This window comes from Rhinatrema bivittatum, chromosome 7 (assembly GCF_901001135.1).
Source record: "Rhinatrema bivittatum chromosome 7, aRhiBiv1.1, whole genome shotgun sequence".
Taxonomy (NCBI): Eukaryota; Metazoa; Chordata; class Amphibia; order Gymnophiona; family Rhinatrematidae; genus Rhinatrema; species Rhinatrema bivittatum.
The window spans coordinates 232,159,163-232,177,003 of NC_042621.1; the positions used below are offsets into that span (position 1 = coordinate 232,159,163).

Below are 17,841 nucleotides of genomic sequence, written 5' to 3' on the forward strand. Positions count from 1 at the left end.
GGGAGGGGGAGGGAATCGTATTGTTGCCGTTTGGGGGGGTAAAATATCGTGAAAAATCGTGAAAAATCAAAAAAACGTAAAATCGCAAAACCGGCACATTAAAACCCCCTAAAACCCACCCCCGACCCTTTAAATTAAATCCCCCACCCTCCCGAACCCCCCCCCAAATGACTTAAATAACCTGCGGGTCCAGCGGCGGTCCGGAACGGCAGTGGTCCGGAACGGGCTCCTGCTACTGAATCTTGTTGTCTTCAGCCGGCGCCATTTTCCAAAATGGCGCCGAAAAATGGCGGCGGCCATAGACGAACACGATTGGACGGCAGGAGGTCCTTCCGGACCCCCGCTGGACTTTTGGCAAGTCTTGTGGGGGTCAGGAGGCCCCCCCTCCAAGCTGGCCAAAAGTTCCTGGAGGTCCAGCGGGGGTCAGGGAGCGATTTCCCGCCGCGAATCGTTTTCGTACGGAAAATGGCGCTGGCAGGAGATCGACTGCAGGAGGTCGTTCAGTGAGGCGCCGGAACCCTCGCTGAACGACCTCCTGCAGTCGATCTCCTGCCGGCGCCATTTTCCGTACGAAAACGATTCGCGGCGGGAAATCGCTCCCTGACCCCCGCTGGACCTCCAGGAACTTTTGGCCAGCTTGGGGGGGGCCTCCTGACCCCCACAAGACTTGCCAAAAGTCCAGCGGGGGTCCGGAAGGACCTCCTGCCGTCCAATCGTGTTCGTCTATGGCCGCCGCCATTTTTCGGCGTCATTTTGGAAAATGGCGCCGGCTGAAGACAACAAGATTCAGTAGCAGGAGCCCGTTCCGGACCGCTGCCGTTCCGGACCGCCGCTGGACCCGCAGGTTATTTAAGTCATTGGGGGGGGGTTCGGGAGGGTGGGGGATTTAATTTAAAGGGTCGGGGGTGGGTTTTAGGGGGTTTTAGTGTGCCGGCTCACGATTCTAACGATTTATAACGATAAATCGTTAGAATCTCTATTGTATTGTGTTCCATAACGGTTTAAGACGATATTAAAATTATCGGACGATAATTTTAATCGTCCTAAAACGATTCACATCCCTAGTATACACATACTCCTGCAGAGACATCAGTCTGCCAGATGGTTTTATGTAAGCACACCAGTCTAGTAGCGAGTTGTGCATTATTTTTATAGATAGATAGCTTGTATACAGCACATTCTGAATGTTTCCTTTTGAGAGTCCAGCCGTGACCATGTTCTTATCGCTCTAATTTTCGAGTCATTATACGTTTTCTCCGTTCTGTTTACATTACCGATTTGGAAGGCACATTTTTGTAACAGAGACATGAAGATAATTAATTGCTGCTTTATTTTACAGTTAGCCCTAATGACTATATCAAAAACAATTTTTAATTACTTAGAAGTTGTATTTAAGTGTCCATGAAGTAAGTTTTTATAATTTTGAGTCTTACATAGATGCCATAGTGTGAGATCATGCAACTGTGTTTGTCCCACATTACCACCGCCTGTTTTCATTTTCATTTTTGATTTTTGGATGTTTTGAGTGAAAGTTGTATCAGATTTCTGTTCTTTGTAATTTTTTAATTTTTTGCAGACCAAAAGAGTGTGTGAATTTTGGCGCACTTAAGTTAAACAAATTTTCTGGCTCATTTAGTGATCACCTACATACAGGTAAAATGATGAAACCATATTCATTATGTCTTTTTTTACCAAGTGTTGTCTGTGATTTTAATTGTTTCAATGTATTCATGTGTTACCTTTTTTATATATTGGTTATGTTTTAAAACTATATTTTAATTTGATTTTTGTATGTCCGGTATTGTTCATGTTGTTTATTTATTTGTCAATTCTAGCCCCTGAGGCAGCCCCTGGTGGGGCGAAACTCGGCCTGAGTCAGGCACAAGTACAAAATATATGTCTGCTCTTAAATAAACATTACATGCTAGTAAAATACCTCACCTCGGGCACACACAGAACCTACTTTCACCAAGTACACAGAAAGACCACACATTAATAAATATGGAGACAAACTGGAATGGAAAACCAAAAAAGGCCACTCTGCATGCAGTGCAAACCTGGAGAAATGGAAAGAGAAATATAGCACCTAACACAGTCCCAGGATCTGCAATAATGCACAGAAACTAATCTGCACAAAGTTACACCGGCATTATGGAACACATAACAACCTATCTATGAAAAGGCAACACTACAAATATTAAATCAGGTCCTAAACACTAATACACCTCCTATTAGGAAAAGAGAACAAGCCAAGCTGCTATAGATCCCCACACAAAAATAACTGTAAAACTATATTAATAAATGTTTCAAAACAGCTGATGAACAGAATAAGGTCAAACAATTAAAACTCATAAAAGTATTAAAAATTGTCCAAATATCAATAAAATATTTCAAGAAAGCAGACACATCACATAATACTCAATAATTAAAATGGCAGTCAATCAAGAAAAATAAACTTAAAATGCCACCTTTACTTACCCTCTCCAGCAACTCTCCTACTCCTTTCCCTTGAAAGCACATACCAGGAGCAGCAGCGGCTGCTGAAGCTCTGTCCTCACAGTCCTCTTCTTTAGGGCCCACAAGTCACACACACACACACACACACACACACACACACCAATTAAACCCTACGACCAGTCTCTGTCTCTCACACACACCCCAGTCACTTCCCTGCCCCATCTCTGTCTCACACACAGACACCAGTCACCTCCCTGTCCAGTAGGGATGTGAATCGTTTTTGAACAATTAAAATTATCGTCAGATAATTTTAAAATCGTCCAAAATCGTTAAGAGTGCACGATACAATACAAACGCCAGTATGACATAGTGAGGGCAAAGGTAGCGCCGGCGCCATTTTGAAGATTGGCAATACGGCCCGCGTGCAGGAGGTCGCTCCCGGACCCCCACTGGACTTTTGGCAAGTCTTGTGGGGGTCAGGAGGCCCCCCCCCCAAGCTGGCCAAAAGTCCCTGGGGGTCCGGGGGTGATCTCCTGCACGCGTGACATCGGGAGCCAGGAACCAAAATGGCGCCGGCGCTACCTTTGCCCTGTCACATGATAAGGGCAAAGGGCCACCGGTACCATTTCTCAACGCAGCCGTGGCCAGAGAGAGAGTGAGATCGCGTCGGGACCCCCCCCACTGGACCCCAGGTAATTTAAAACATTTTGGGGGGGTTTGGGAGGGTGGGGGATTTGTTTTAAAGGTTCGGGGTGGGTTTTAGGGTTTTTTTGGTGTGCCGGTTTTCCGACCCTCCCCCAATTTACGATTAACGATTTAAAAAAAAAAAAAAACACGACGATAAGATTTCCCTCCCCCCCAGCCAAAATCGATCGTTAAGACGATCGATCACACGATTCACTCCTCTACTGTCAAGACTCTGTCTCACACACACACCCCAGTCACCTCCCTGCCCAGTCTCTGTCTCTCACACACACCCCAGTCACCTCCCTGCCCAGTCTCTGTCTCTCACACACACCACAGTCACCTCCCTGTCCAGTCTCTGTCTCTCACAAACACTTTGCTTAGAGCCCCAATGATGTGCTCCCCTTTAATTTCGCAGTGGCAGATTTCCCAGTCCTGCTGCTGCCTTCTCAGCTGCACTGAAGCAGCAAACATTTATTTTAGAAAAATATGCCACAGCACTCAAGCCTTTTTTCTGGCTGTCAGGATATCCCTAAGCTCCCACGGCCCCCCATCTGCCTGCTTTTATGGCCGCTGGGAGCTCCAAATGCCCCATCTGTAATCAGCATGGCTGAGTGCCACTTTTACTTTATTTATTTATTTTATTTAAAAGTTTTTATATACTGCATAATGGGGTAGGGGTCTATCCGTCTAGGTGGTTTACAAAAAATAAAACATACACAATTAATACATACACAAAAATGTTACATACAGCAATTAAAATGCATCCCCGCCACCAACGGAGGATCTCCAACACATACGGGCAGAGCTAGTGCACCTCAGGAGGGCTGTCCACAGGCAGAACCAGATCCTGTGAGATCAAACAGCCGCAAACATACAGAATGTGACAACACTGGCCGCAGCAGTCAACAGCATGACAAATGTGCTGATACAGATCCTGCAAAGAATGCCCATGCAGCCATCCGAGTCTTTCCCAATATCACTGGAGTTCACACCTCACAGCAGTCCTTGGAATGACAGACACCTGAGGGGTAAGCCCCCAAAACTCATGCCCCCCCCCCCCCCACAAGTGGCAAGCCATGGTGTGGCAAGGAGTCATAAAAGACTAAAGGTGGTGCCATCGAATGCCAAATAAGACGAGTTGTACCAACAATCATGGGCAGGCCCCTCTACAGAGTTGGTGTGCTGTCTAGATGGAAAAAGTCTGCTGGGCCCATCCTCATTACAGAGTTGCTATGCTGTCTAGATGGAAGAAGCCTGCTGGGTCTGTCCTCACTACAGAGTTGCTGTGACAGTACACAGAAGGGATGATCTACTCTCAGGCATTGTAGTCCAGCAGCCTAACTCTAAAGCCTTCCTCGATGCTCTGCCTGTATTCCATACTGCTTGAAGTGGCCTCCAGTCATGGTCCAGTTGCTGCCTCTTATCTTGTCTCATCTCCTGCTCTGTTTGCTGATGTCTCATCTCATCTCATCTCCTGCTGCTGTGATGCCTCATGCTGCTGGTGTCTCATTTCATCTCAGCTCCTGCTGCTGCCTCCATGCTGTTGGGTCTCCTCCTGGGCCTCCTGCCTCCATGCTGTGCTCTTTGGTCCTGGTCCTGATGCCTTCTTATTTATTTATTTATTTATTTATAGATTTTTCTATACCGGCATTCGAGATTAGGAACCCCATCATGCCGGTTTACAAATAACAAGAGGGTGTGCACAAAAAACAGAACATAAACAAGTGCAAAGAAATATAAAATAAATATAAAAGTTACATTACAACAGGGTCATAAAACTGGGGAGAGAATTAGATTAAGATAGTTGAGTAGTAAATATGAATTATTTACATTAATAATTTACATAATATTGTGTAGTGTTTTATAAGATGTTACTGACTTTCAATATGGATCTGGGAAGGCTTGCTTAAATAGCCATGTCTTAAGTTCTTGCTGAACTCTGCTGCCTTGCCCCTTAGGCTGTCCCCTTGAGTGCACTCTTTCTACATGGACTGTCTGGAGCCTTCACTTGAATTCTGTTGCCTTGCGCCCCCGAACCATCGCCACGCCCCCGAGCCACCCATTTTTGCAAGCCCCGGGACATACGCGCATCACGGGGCTTGCGTGTGCCGCTGAGCCTATGCAAAATAGACTCGGCGCGCGCAAGGGCAGATTTTCCCAAGTTACGCGTGTAGCCTTTGAAAATCTGCCCCTATGGCTTTAGGAAGCTAGACCAGGTAAGAACAGGTGTTTTTATTGGGGCAGGAAAGCCTGGTAGGTGTGTCCATTATCATTCCTCTTTTTATCACGCGCGATACTCGCTGTGATAATACCTGTGATCCATGATATCGGCTGCGATAAATAGTTTTTTCACTGTACCGCAAAAAAATAAGAAGGTGCAGTTATTTATGGTATTAAATCCCGCAAAGGTGTGTATTACTCTATCGCATGCCATGCTAGCAGACCCTCATTTCCATTTACTCTACCAAAACTCCTCCCACTCGAATACAAAGTTTTAATTTGCATGCGTATTTTGCGATGTGGTATTTATCGCGTGCATTGCATGCATTACATCATCATCATGGGCAATAAGGCCCTAATGCAATTTGATAAATGATCTTGTTAGCTGGCTAAGATAGTCAAGTATATTCAACGGTACAGATGCGGCACTGAATATCCTGCAAAAGCTAGCCAGCTAAGTTTAGCTGGCTAACTTTACTACTGCTCTATGGCAACTGCTGAAAATGAAACCTTTAGTGTAACTTACACAAGTTTGAAAACTAGCACAAAGGACAATTTTCAAAGGAATTTGCCCAAGTAACTAAGCAGTTAACCTGTGTAAATCCCCCCAGTTGAAAACTTCCCTCCCATCTGCAGCTGAAATTATGCAAGTATTTTCATATTACATATACCTTTATCCATGGGCGAAGGATGCAGGCCTCGGGGTTAGGGAAGGGATGGGAAAGTATATATGAGGGCTTCATTTTCATTTCCATGACAACTTTATATCTACTTTACTCTGAGGGATGGTTCCCTTTGCAAATGAACTTGCAGGTCCATGGGTAATCAGGCAGTTTAAAAATCGCTCCCTAAATGAATTTATTATTCAAAAGCTTGAAAATCGTAATAGAATATATTTCTCTGAGAATTTAAGTATTACATTTTCTTATTTTGGTTTAGAAACACCCTATGTAAAACATAATGAGCCACATTTTCAATAATCTGTGTAACTCATCACATGATGTAAACAGAGATTTATGCTAGTATTTTATAACCTGTGTGGTGGGAGCTGCAGTTTATAAAATATCACCCATTTCTGCCCTGAAAGTACATGATAACATTTTAATAAGCACATATTTTTGTAATGCAGGAAAACACATACTTTCGCTATCCATTTTATAAAATGACACACTATTTTGCAAGCATAATAATTATAACAGTACAGACATAATAACCCAGAGTTAAACACAGAGCAGGTATTTCTTAAAGTATGTGTATACTCCACTTATGAAAATACTTACTTGTTCATGTATCTGGAATTACCAATGCATTGACACCTCTACCAGTTCACCCATATCTACACCAGTTAAATTTTGACTCCCTACCACTCAATCCTGACCTCTCACCCATTAAGTGAATATAAAAAGACAAGTCCAATTTCATTTCTGCCACTTAATTAGCAGGTATAAAAGTATACAGACAAGTTTGGCAATATATGCACAAATACTGCTTACAAAATAGCAACTTGTGTCTACTTCCGAATACTGCTGCAGAATGCTCTTAAACTGCCTATTTTTTCCCTGATATTTACATGTCACTGCAAGTACACATGTACTCCCAATGTTTCCAAAATAGCAAATATGCAGGATAATTGCTACTTACTTACACACATATAGGTTGATTGAACTCAAATTCTTTTGAAAATTAACCCCAATATGAGTTACCTCAATGTCAGGTCTATCTGCAGGGTTCTCCTGCTGCATTTGTTCCAACAAAGTCTTCAGGTCTTGGCAGAATTCTGGCTCCACCTCAGGCTCTATCACAAAATCAATTGCTGCTTTCAGTGTTGCACCCAATGAATAGACATGAGCCTGTATATGAATATTGAATTATTAGGAATTTACTCAGTACTATACAGGAATATAGAAAGCTGAACAAATATGACAAGCTCTTTAAGTATTACTTATATTTGTTTTATATGAGTTAATACAAGGGAAAATACAGTATGATTTATAACAATGTTAGAAAGTGATCTAATAGTTATACCAAGCAAATATTGAGATATACAACTGTCCCTTTTAAAGGGCAATCACATTTCTCAAAAGATTACTGTGACATTTGCCTCCTTGCATATCTGCCATAAAGAACTGTAAACAACAGTGTGCAATTTGCAATTTGCAGAATATGACAGTCAAACCTTATGCAAATATTAGTTCATTGAGACTTCCTGGCATTGCTCTTGCCTCTAGAAATTCTCTTCCACTATGTAATAATATTTCAAGTATTTCTTTCCATCAATTCAAGTATAATTTTCTCTTTGCCTGTTGTGGAGCGCTAGGAGAGCGATCCCACTCCTGGGAGATGTGTGTGCCCTTGGGCCGCGGCTCGACGCCAGAGGGGTCTGGAGAGGTGCCGCGGGAGGCGTGGCATGCCCGAGCATGGGCTGGACGGGAGCAGGGCTGGAGTGAAGACTGGCTGACAGGCCCTCCTCTGGACCTGCACGCTTCGGAAGACCCAACAACGCAAGGTTGGTCTTGTGAACAGTCCTCCGACCGTTCCCAGCCCTTTCGGACCTGCCGCAGGGTATGGCACGAAGCGGCAGGCCAGATGGAGGCCAGGACAGTGAAGACTGGAACATGGATTCAGACGAGACTCAGGAACGACGTAGACTCAGGCGTAGACGTGGACTCAGGAATGAGGTGCAGGATGCAAAGACGTGGACTCAGGACGAGGTGCTGGATACACAGACGTGGACTCAGGACGAGGTGCTGGATGCATAGACGTGGAGACAGGAACGAGGTATGATGTATACAGGAGACTCAAGGGCGAGGTACGAGACCGGCAACATGAAGCGCCCTACACAGCCCTCCTGTGGGGCTGGTCACGGACCACGACAGGGGTTGCCGCAGGATACCAGGCTTTCAGAGGATTCAGGAACAAGGTAAGGCATTCTCACGAACTTAGAAACGAGGGGCATGGCTTGCATCACGAAGCGCCCTACTCAGCCCCGCCCCGTGGGACTGGTCACGGACCACGACATGGCTTGCCGCGAGGCACCAGGACATTTTGAAGACACAGGAACGAAGTGCTAGCTTTCAGAAGATTCAGGAACAAGGTAAGGCATTCTCACGGACTTAGAAACGAGGTGCATGGCTTGCATCACGAAGCGCCCTACTCAGCCCCGCCCCGTGGGACTGGTCACGGACCACGACATGGCTTGCCGTGAGGCACCAGGACATTTTGAAGACACAGGAACGAAGTGCTAGCTTTCAGAAGATTCAGGAACAAGGTAAGGCATTCTCACGGACTTAGAAACGAGGTGCATGGCTTGCATCATGAAGCACCCTACTCAGCCCCGCCCCGTGGGACTGGTCACGGACCACGACATGGCTTGCCGCGAGGCACCAGGACATTAACCAAAGCAGGAACAAGGTGCTAGCTTACAGGAGATTCAAGAACGAGGTACTTAGCTTTCAGGCGAATACAGGAACAAGGTTTGCATCATCAGGCTGGAAACAACAGGAGAAGAACATCAGGACTGGAACAGGAGACACACCTTGGGACTGGAACGACAGGCAGACATCAGGACTGGACGAGGAGCTCCAACAGAGAACATGGAACACAGGACCTTGCAGAAGTGCTGGAACACGGACGACTTCCTGGAGCGAAGGATCTCAGGAGGACTAACTCCTTGCGAAGGCAAAGACACAGTGAAAGCTGAGCCCTTTAGTAGAGCTGAGGTGGACAACGCCCAGGGAGGGGTCAGCAGGGGGCCACACCTGGCTGGCCCTTGAAGAGAAGCAAAGAGGCGCGAGCTCGCGCCCTAGGAGGCTGGAGAGAAGAGCTGGAAGCTGGTGGCGTCCTCAGCCACGTGGAGGGCCCAAGGAAGCCGCGGAGCAGCCCTGGACTGGAGCTGGGTGAAGGCAGGTCACTGGAGCAGCTCCCAGCTGCATGGACAGAAGCAGAGAGAGGCAAGGCTGGCTGCGGGGGAAGGGCTGACTGCAGAAACAGCTCCATGCCGTGAGGACAGCCCCAGGAGGAGAGGTAAGACTGCAGGGAGAGTAGAGAGCTGTAGGCACCGGCAGAGAGAAGTGCTGGCTGCAGGGAACTGTGAGAGACTGCAGGCACCGGCAGGGACGGCTTCCCTGCTGGGCAAGGACCCGGGCTGAAGCAGGCACTGGGAGAGACGGCCTGCTCACTGAAGGTCCCGGGATCGCAGCAGCACGTCGGGGAAAGGCAGAGACAGCAGCCGAGGAGCAGACCGCATGGCAAGAGCTGTGGGAACGGCCCCAGCTGATTCAGGGAGAACAAAGCAGCCCGGCTGGCTGTGGCTGTAACAAGGTAAGAGTCTGCACACGCTTCTTGTGGGCAGGAGCATAACATTGCCTTGGCATTTTCCCTAAATAGGAAACCAAGAAAGGTACAGGTCCTTCAGAGCTCAATTTCACAGATTCTGAGCAGACAATTACATTTTTTCAGTGTTCAACAGTACTAATTTCAAAATGTAATTATGAGAATTTATGAGCATTTGAATGCTAATATACTATCCAGTTGACCAGAATCAGCAGGATAAGCAGCAATCTGCCCAGGAAGTCACACCCAGAAGTGGCAGAAGCAGTGGGGATGACCAGCTTTCACCAAAAATTAAGCCTGTGTAATAGATACTAAAAGGGGTTGAACTAGCATAATTTTGAAACTTGTGAGCTGTAGTGCCAATCCTCAAGGCCAGGGCTGATGCTTAGGTAACTATTTCTGCTGCTTAGAGATGAGCTTCGTTTTTCTGGCTTGGATTTCAGTTCGGGCGCTTTGACTCGTTTTCCCACGGATCGTTTTTCACCAAAAATGAAGCTGGAACCCGAACCCAAAACAGGAAAAATGAATAAAAAAACCCCGAATCCGAAAAAAACCCACCCCAACTGGAGCCCCCCAAGACTTGCCAAAAGTCCCTGGTGGTCCAGCAGTGGTCCTGGAGCGATCTCCTGCACTCAGGCCGTCGGCTGCCAGTATTCAAAATGGCTCTGATAGCCTTTGCCCTTACTATGTCACAGGGGCTACTGGTGCCATTGGTCAGCCCCTGTTACATGGTAGGAGCACAAGATGGCGCTGGCCGTCCATTGCTCCTACCATGTGACAGGGGCTGACCAATGGCACTGGTAGCCCCTCTGACATCGTAAGGGCAAAGGGCCATCGGCGCCATTTTGATTTGTAGCAGGCCGACAGCCCGATGGCATGGAGGGAGAGATCGCTTGTGGGACCCTGCTGGACCACCAGGGCTTTTAGTAAGTCTTGGGGAGGGATCGGGATGGTGGGGGTTTATAATATAGTAAAATTGAAGGGTTGGGGTGTTTTGTTTTGTTTTTTTTTAAATAAATGTGCCCCTCCCACTGCATTAACCTGAAAAATGAATTTTCCCCGAAGTTCAGGGAAAATCTGTTTCGTGGTTCAGGTCCCCCGAACCACTACGAATTAGGCAATGTCGTTGAAATTGCCTAATTCATGATAAATGAATGCACATCTCCAGTGCTGCTCATAATTTTCAAACTTATGCAAATTCAACTCCTTTTTATGTCTCTTCTTTGCTCTGGAGTTTCTGCTTCAGTAACACCTCTTTCTTTCCTGTTGCCTGTAGAACAGGAGACTTTGGGATGAATTAGGAAACTGAATGGCTGTTCTCTGCTTGGTCTGCTCCAGCTGACCTCCCTCCCTCCCTCCTCCTCTTCCCAGCAGGCTGCCTGAAGAGGAGGGACTGGAGCAGAGCACTCCTGCAACTCTGCCTTTTAAGTCTGAAAAGAATTCCCACAAATTAAGTCCTGACCTTAGCTAACACAAAGGCCGATAAAGTAAGGTGCGGTAGAAAGAGGTGTGTTAGTGCCGGGCGCACCCGCGTTTGCCGCATGCACAGTCTGGATCACATACCGCTCAATACTGTATTTAAATGGCCTGCAAATGCAAGCTGCGTCCAACGCGTGTCCATGAAGCTCAATCCATTTTACTGTATAGGCGCTATACAGTGCCTATACAGTAGGGATGTGAATCGTGTGCCCGATCGTTTTAACGATCGGGTTCGGCTGGGGGGGGGGGGGAATCTGATCGTTAGAGATGTGAATTGGGATCGGTTCTGATTCCAATTCACATCACTAATTTATTTTAGTGAGGCCCGCGCCGATAAAAAAAAACCCACTCTGACCCTTTAAAATTACCCACTTAGCCTCCCCCACTCTTCCGACCCCCCCCCAAAACTTTTTACACATACCTGGTGGTCCAGGGGGGCCACGGGGAGCGATCTCCCATTCCCAGGCCATCAGCTGCGCTAAAAAAAATGGCGCCGATGGCCCTTTGCCCTTACCATGCGACAGGGTATCCGTGCCATTGGCCGGCCCTTGTCACATGGTAGGAGCACTGGATGGCTGGCGCCATCTTTATGAGTGGCAGCCGATGGCCTGAGAGCGGGAGATCGATCCCCGCCCCCCCCCGGACCACCAGGTAATTTTAAAAGTTTTTTTTTGGGGGGGGGGGGGTCGGTTTAAAGGGTCGGGTGGGTTTTTGTTTTATCGGGCCATCTGCGCCATTTATATTAGTGGCAGCCAAAATGGCGCCGATGGCCCGAGAGCGGGAGATCGCGCCGGGGCCCCCCCCCCCCCCCACTGGACCACCAGGTAATTTAACATTTTGGGGGGGGTTCGGGAGGGTGGGGGAGGGTAAGGGATTGGTTTTAAAGGGTCGGGGTGGGTTTAGGGGTTGTTTTAGTGTGCCGGTTTTCCCGCCCTCCCCCCAAATAATTCCCGTGCCCGATTTAACGATTTTTGACGATAAATCGGGGGAATTTGTATTGTATCGCGCACTCTAATGATTTTTGACGATTTAAAAAAATATCGACGATTTTTTGAAATCGTCAAAAAACGATTCACATCCCTACTATACAGTATCCTGGGTGCGCTGGTACCTGTCATTTCAAATGACATTTGAAATGACAGGTACCAGGAAGTGGATCCCAACTTTAAGCAAAAGAAAACCTAAAAACCTAAAATCCAACGCACTGGGAAAGCCACTCTTCAGATCGCGACTAATCCCATCCCCCAGCCCCCGCTCACCTGCCCTGGCCGCGTCCATGGGTGCCGGTCTCCAAGGCAGCCCCAGTCCTCTCTCCCATCCTCCCAGGGGCAGCCGGCGGCGAGAGCGAGAGCAGCCCAGGGCGGATCGCGAGGAAGCTTCCAGCAGCCCCCGCCGGCAAGGGTGCATGAACACACGCCGTGACCCTCGGACGTCCAGCCGGCCGCTCAGGTCACGGCGTGTGTTCATGCACCCTTGCCGGTGGGGGCTGCTGGAAGCTTCCTCGCGATCCGCCCTGGGCTGCTCTAGCCCTCGCTGCTGGCTGCCCCCGGGAGGATGGGAGAGAGGACTGGGGCTGCCCCGGAGACCGGCACCCATGGATGTGGCCAGGGCAGGTGAGCGGGGGCTGGAGGATGGGATTGTCGCGATCTGAAGAGTGGCTTTCCCGGCGCGTTGGATTTTAGGTTGGGCAGCAAGAGTTTAGGTTATGCTTGGAAACAACAGGTCCTTCCTTCCTGCTCCGGAGCTGTCAGCGTGCCCGCACGGGAGACTGGCACCATGGACGCGACCAGGGCAGGTGAGCAGGGGCTGGGGGAAAGTTTGCCCGATCCTGGCTCTTGTCCCAGGGGGTGAGTGGGTCATTTGCCCGTGAAATTTCGTCTCTCTGACCTGATGCTCCACACTAACGCAGGGGTAAGAGTAGGCGGTAAATTAGCAGGTTAAACATGCGGCAAAACTGCAGGTTAAAAAAGCGATAATCGGGGCGCAAGTTACTGTATGGGAGGGAATAGCTAATCCGATTGTTTACATCTCATATACATGCAGTGGGCGGAAAGGGTTTCCCGTTGATTTAAAGAAGCGGTAAGGATGGGTTAAAAGGGATAGTGAGTCACGGGTTGGACTAACGCGGCCAAATTGTGAGTAGAAAGCGGGTTAGAAGCAGGGTAACCGCGGTCGTACTTTACTGTATCAGCCTGTAGCATGCACACTACACACAGAGGTTGATTTTAAAACAAGCACACATGCGTCCATACATGCGTATATTGGTGCGCGAGCAGGATACGCTGGAATTTTTAATTGTGTGCACACTTGCGTGCATATGTTTTAAAATGCACCAACACCGCATAAATTTGCTCCTAATTTTAAGAGGTTACTTGAGCACAGCTAGCATGTGTGTCTCTTCCAAAAGACCTTGTCGGCTTTTACACATGAATGTCAGCAAATTTCAAAATAATGCTTATGCAAGCCACATTCCCAGTTTTGCAATTAGTCCACCAGATTGTCCAGTTAATAGCGAGGTCTTTCAGCCCTCTCTAGTTCTTCATCCTACATGTCCCGAGTTGGCACGCACCCCTCACCCTGTTCTATAAGCCCTGTAACTTGAAATCTACAGACTTGCTCCTCATCTACAGCAGCAGTAAAGTTATACGGATATCTTCAGGTAGATTTTATAAATTTACGCGAGCGCATACTTTTGTTCGTGCACCAGGTGCGAACAAAAGTACGCTGGATTTTATAAGATACGCGTGTAGCCGCGCGTATCTTATAAAATCCGGGGTCAGCGCGCGCAAGGGGGTGCACATTTGTGAAATCGGAGCGGCCTCGGAGGGAACTTGCTTTCTACCCCCCTGCACCTTCCCCTCCCTAACCCACCCCCCTGGCCCTATCTAAACCCCCCCTACCTTTGTTGGCAGATTTACGCCTGCCGAAAGCAGGTGTAAACCTGCGCGCGCCAGCGGGCTGCTGGCGCGCCATCACCCAACCCGGGGGCTGGTCCGGAGTCCTCGACCATGCCCCTGGGCCGGCGCCATGCCCCTGGTCCACCCCGAACCGCCCCCTGACCCCGGACACGGCCCCTCCCCCGCCCCTTTTACAAAGCCCCGGGACTTGCGCGCGCCGGCGCGTGTAAATCCAGCCGGATTTACGTGCGCAGGGCTTTTAAAATCCAGCCCATAGTGTATGCGCGCTGTGGTTTTTGGTTTTAAAATTCAGAGTTTTCCTATATTTTCCTATATTTGTTCTTACTACTGCTAGGAATTTGAAATATAGTTTAATGTACTCTTATCATAAGTGGAAATGCCAATGACATGAGATCAGGCTGAAAGGCCTTTTCCCATGTGGACCATGCAACATTTGCCTTAAATCACTTGAAGGAGATACACTTTTATTTCCAGGATGAAGGCCTTTCCAACTATGCACCCACACTTCATGTATATCAGTGGGAGTGGTATATGTAATTTGGTGCCCATGAGTATTACTCTACAAAGGGAAGACTTCCCGGACATTGAAGGTTCAGATACAAGAACACATAAGGGTCAATTTTAAAACGTCCACGCACGTGTACATATGTGCGTGGTTCCTGGCACGCACACATGGGTGTGCCAATTTTATAACATGCGCAGGTCGGCGTGCGCATGTTATAAAATTGGCACACATGGGTGTGCCAATTTTATAACATGCGCAGGTCGGCGTGCGCATGTTATAAAATATGGTTCCTGCGCGCACATGCGTGATGGATTTTTATGTCCACGTGCAGGCAGATGGCCTCGGAGGGAGCTTCCCTATACCCCTTCCTACTCTGCCTCCCTTTCCCCCTCTCCTCTGCAACCCCTAAAGCCCCTTTCCCTACCTTTTTTTCCTTTATTTCATAACTTACTTCATCTAAATAGATGACAAAAACTTCATCTAAATAGATGAAGTAAGTTCCGCGGGCTGGCCAGATGCCGGCGCGTACTTCCCCAGGACAGCATCTAATGGTGCTGTCCTGGCCCTCCCCGCCCAGATCACAACTCCCAGCCAGCCCCTTTTAGCTGGCCCAGCACTTCTGCACATATTGAAGGTTACATGCGTGGCCGGGCCTTTTCAATAATGCGCACAGGGCTCGGCCACATGCGTAACTCCCGAATTTTACATGTGCAGGGCTTTTAAAATTCGAACATTAATTTGCATTAGACGAGGGAAAGTTGAAGTCTCACTGGTGGCTCATTGCATTGAGAAAAGCCATAAAAATGGACAATTTAAAATTTTCTGCATTATCACAATTATCCCAAAGGGAAAGGGGAGGCAATTTTTCAAAGTACCTTCTGCGAAAGGAACAAGCCTTTATTTTTTAGGTGGAACACAGTTATACCCCATGGACTGAAAAAGAAGTGGAGTGGGAAGGTTTTCTTATTGAAAAAAGTTTCTGAGGGATGTTAGAAGAGAGTTTTGATTGGTTGAAAGATATTCCTACTATGATTGGTCAAGGAGATTATTTAAGACGTGTTGTTATGCAAGAGTATGCTCAGACCTGCTATGATGATTCTTTGAGAAGGAGGTCATCAACTCCCAGTAAATTGCTTTTGAAGCTAGATAATCTACTTATTATTTATATAACTAATAATGCTATAAGAATACTTTAGTTAAAGCATATAATCTCTTTGTGATAGGCTATGGAGATTAGTTAAGTGTTATGTAATAAAGATGTTAGATGTGATATGATGCTGATGGGAAGAAGATAGCCATCTAGTTCTTATTAAATTTAAGCTATTTATCCTACGTAATCAGAAGTGCCATAAGACAGTATGGAGTGAAAGTGACATATATATTCTTATTTTAGATTTAAAAACGTTCCGTTCCCCCTGACACAGGCATTTGATGCCAAAACACTGCAGTGTCAGGCAAAGGTGGAAGCTGGTAGAGAAAATTCATAGAAATAAAAAAATATACATCTTCATTTTACCATCTAATGTATAATACACAAAAGCACACATATGACCTCATAAAAGCACCATGATAGATATTTATATCGGATAAAGAGGACAATGACCTCCGTATAAATCTTCTTGAGTAGTATGACATATTTATTTATCTTTATTAAAGATTTAATAAATCTCTTATGCACATGCTCAAAGCGATGTACAAAAGTACATGTAGAATAAGAGGATGATAACCTCCATATAAATCTTAAGTAGACCACAATCTCTAGTAGGGACCTGTCTTAATATTTCTCTCACTTCATAATGAGGCATCTTCCTTTCTTGTTTACACCACTTACTGTATATATGTTTTTGTAAAACTTGGATATAAAATTTATGAAATTGAGGTGTAAATACCATAGTTAATGCTGATATTATGGTCCATAGAATTAAAAAAATCTATTAAAAAATTTTATTATGGTACATTGTTTTTTTGGTATATTGGGACACTGTATTTTGGGAACAGTACAGCGGTTATTTGGTTCTTGCTATAGTTTAAAAATATATTTCAAACAGTCAAATAAAAAACAAAGCCACATTCTATTTGACAAATAAAAACATGATATAATGAGCAGATAATGATTAAGTGAAAACACTGAGATACATAAAATGCAAGTAATCGACCAATCTCGAATTTAATGACTCTTGGTTAAATATTAGAAAAGATGGTCTACTCTCAGTTCTCTGATTTTTTATCAAATAATCAGATTTTACACCCACATCAATGTAGATTCAGACAGGCATAGTAAGGAGACTCTTCTCTGCTCAGTTGTAGATGACTTGCTTTTAGAAATGGACAAGGGTGGAATGCTTATTATACTTTTTCTTAACATATCATCAGGATTTGATACGGTTTCTCACTCCATTCTATTGAAAAGGTTAAAATCATTTGGACTTGATATAGCTGTCCTATCCTGGTTTAGGTCATATTTAGATGCTAGAAAACAAAAGATTTGTATTGCTGACGATCAGATCAATCGGACTGGTTTGAAGTTTCTTCTGGGGGCTCTTCAAGGTTCTGTGCTTGCTACAGCACTTTTCATATTTATTTAAAGACACTGGGGTAGATTTTCAAAACTAGCGTGCACACGCACAGCGGGACACGTGATTTTATAATATGTGCGAGCCGGTGCGCACATGTTATAAAATCGGGGGTTGGTGTGCGCAAGGGGGTGCACATTTGTGCAACCTGCACATGCCAATGCCCGCGGCCTTCCCCAGTTCCCTCCCAGTCCACTCCAATTTAGGAGTGGCCTGGGAGGGAACTTCCCTACCCCCTATTCAAACCTTCCTACCCCTTCCCCTAGTCCTATCCTAACCAACCCCCGCCCCCCCCCCCCCAAAGCCTTAACTTACTTGTTATGCCAGCTTAGAGCAGGCGCAGGTTGCGCGCACCGGCACGCTATCCCCCCGGCACAGCAGCAAATGGCCGCTGTGCTTGGGGCCTCTAGCCATGCCCTGCCCCACCCCAGACTGCTCTGCCCCTTTCCCAAGGCCCCCGGAATTACATGCATCCTGGGGCTTTACGTGCGTGGCCGGGCCTTTGAAAATAGGCCTGGCGAGCATAAGGTTTTTAAAATCTGGCCCATTGTGTTCCCTTTTGAATTTGCATGGTATCAACTTTAGAATGTATGCCTATGATTTGCAGTTACTCTTCCCAGTGAAAGGGGATTTCAGTGCAGTTTTATGTAATATCTCTGAAAATGTTCAA

General features: G+C 46.7%; 1 protein-coding gene across 8 annotated transcripts in view; it reads right to left on the reverse strand.

Annotated features, from left to right (window-relative positions):
* The window catches only part of KNDC1 (kinase non-catalytic C-lobe domain containing 1), a 283,690-nt gene that overhangs the window by 232,019 nt on the left and 33,830 nt on the right, over positions 1-17,841 (reverse strand). For 6 of the 8 annotated variants that reach the window (XM_029609973.1, XM_029609974.1, XM_029609967.1 and 3 more), the window contains one exon: positions 7,068-7,214. The exons of the other annotated variants lie outside the window; for them this stretch is intronic. In XM_029609973.1, the coding sequence (XP_029465833.1) occupies positions 7,068-7,214 (147 nt within the window). The remainder of the gene's footprint in view (positions 1-7,067; positions 7,215-17,841) is intronic. 8 annotated transcript variants of the gene reach the window in all.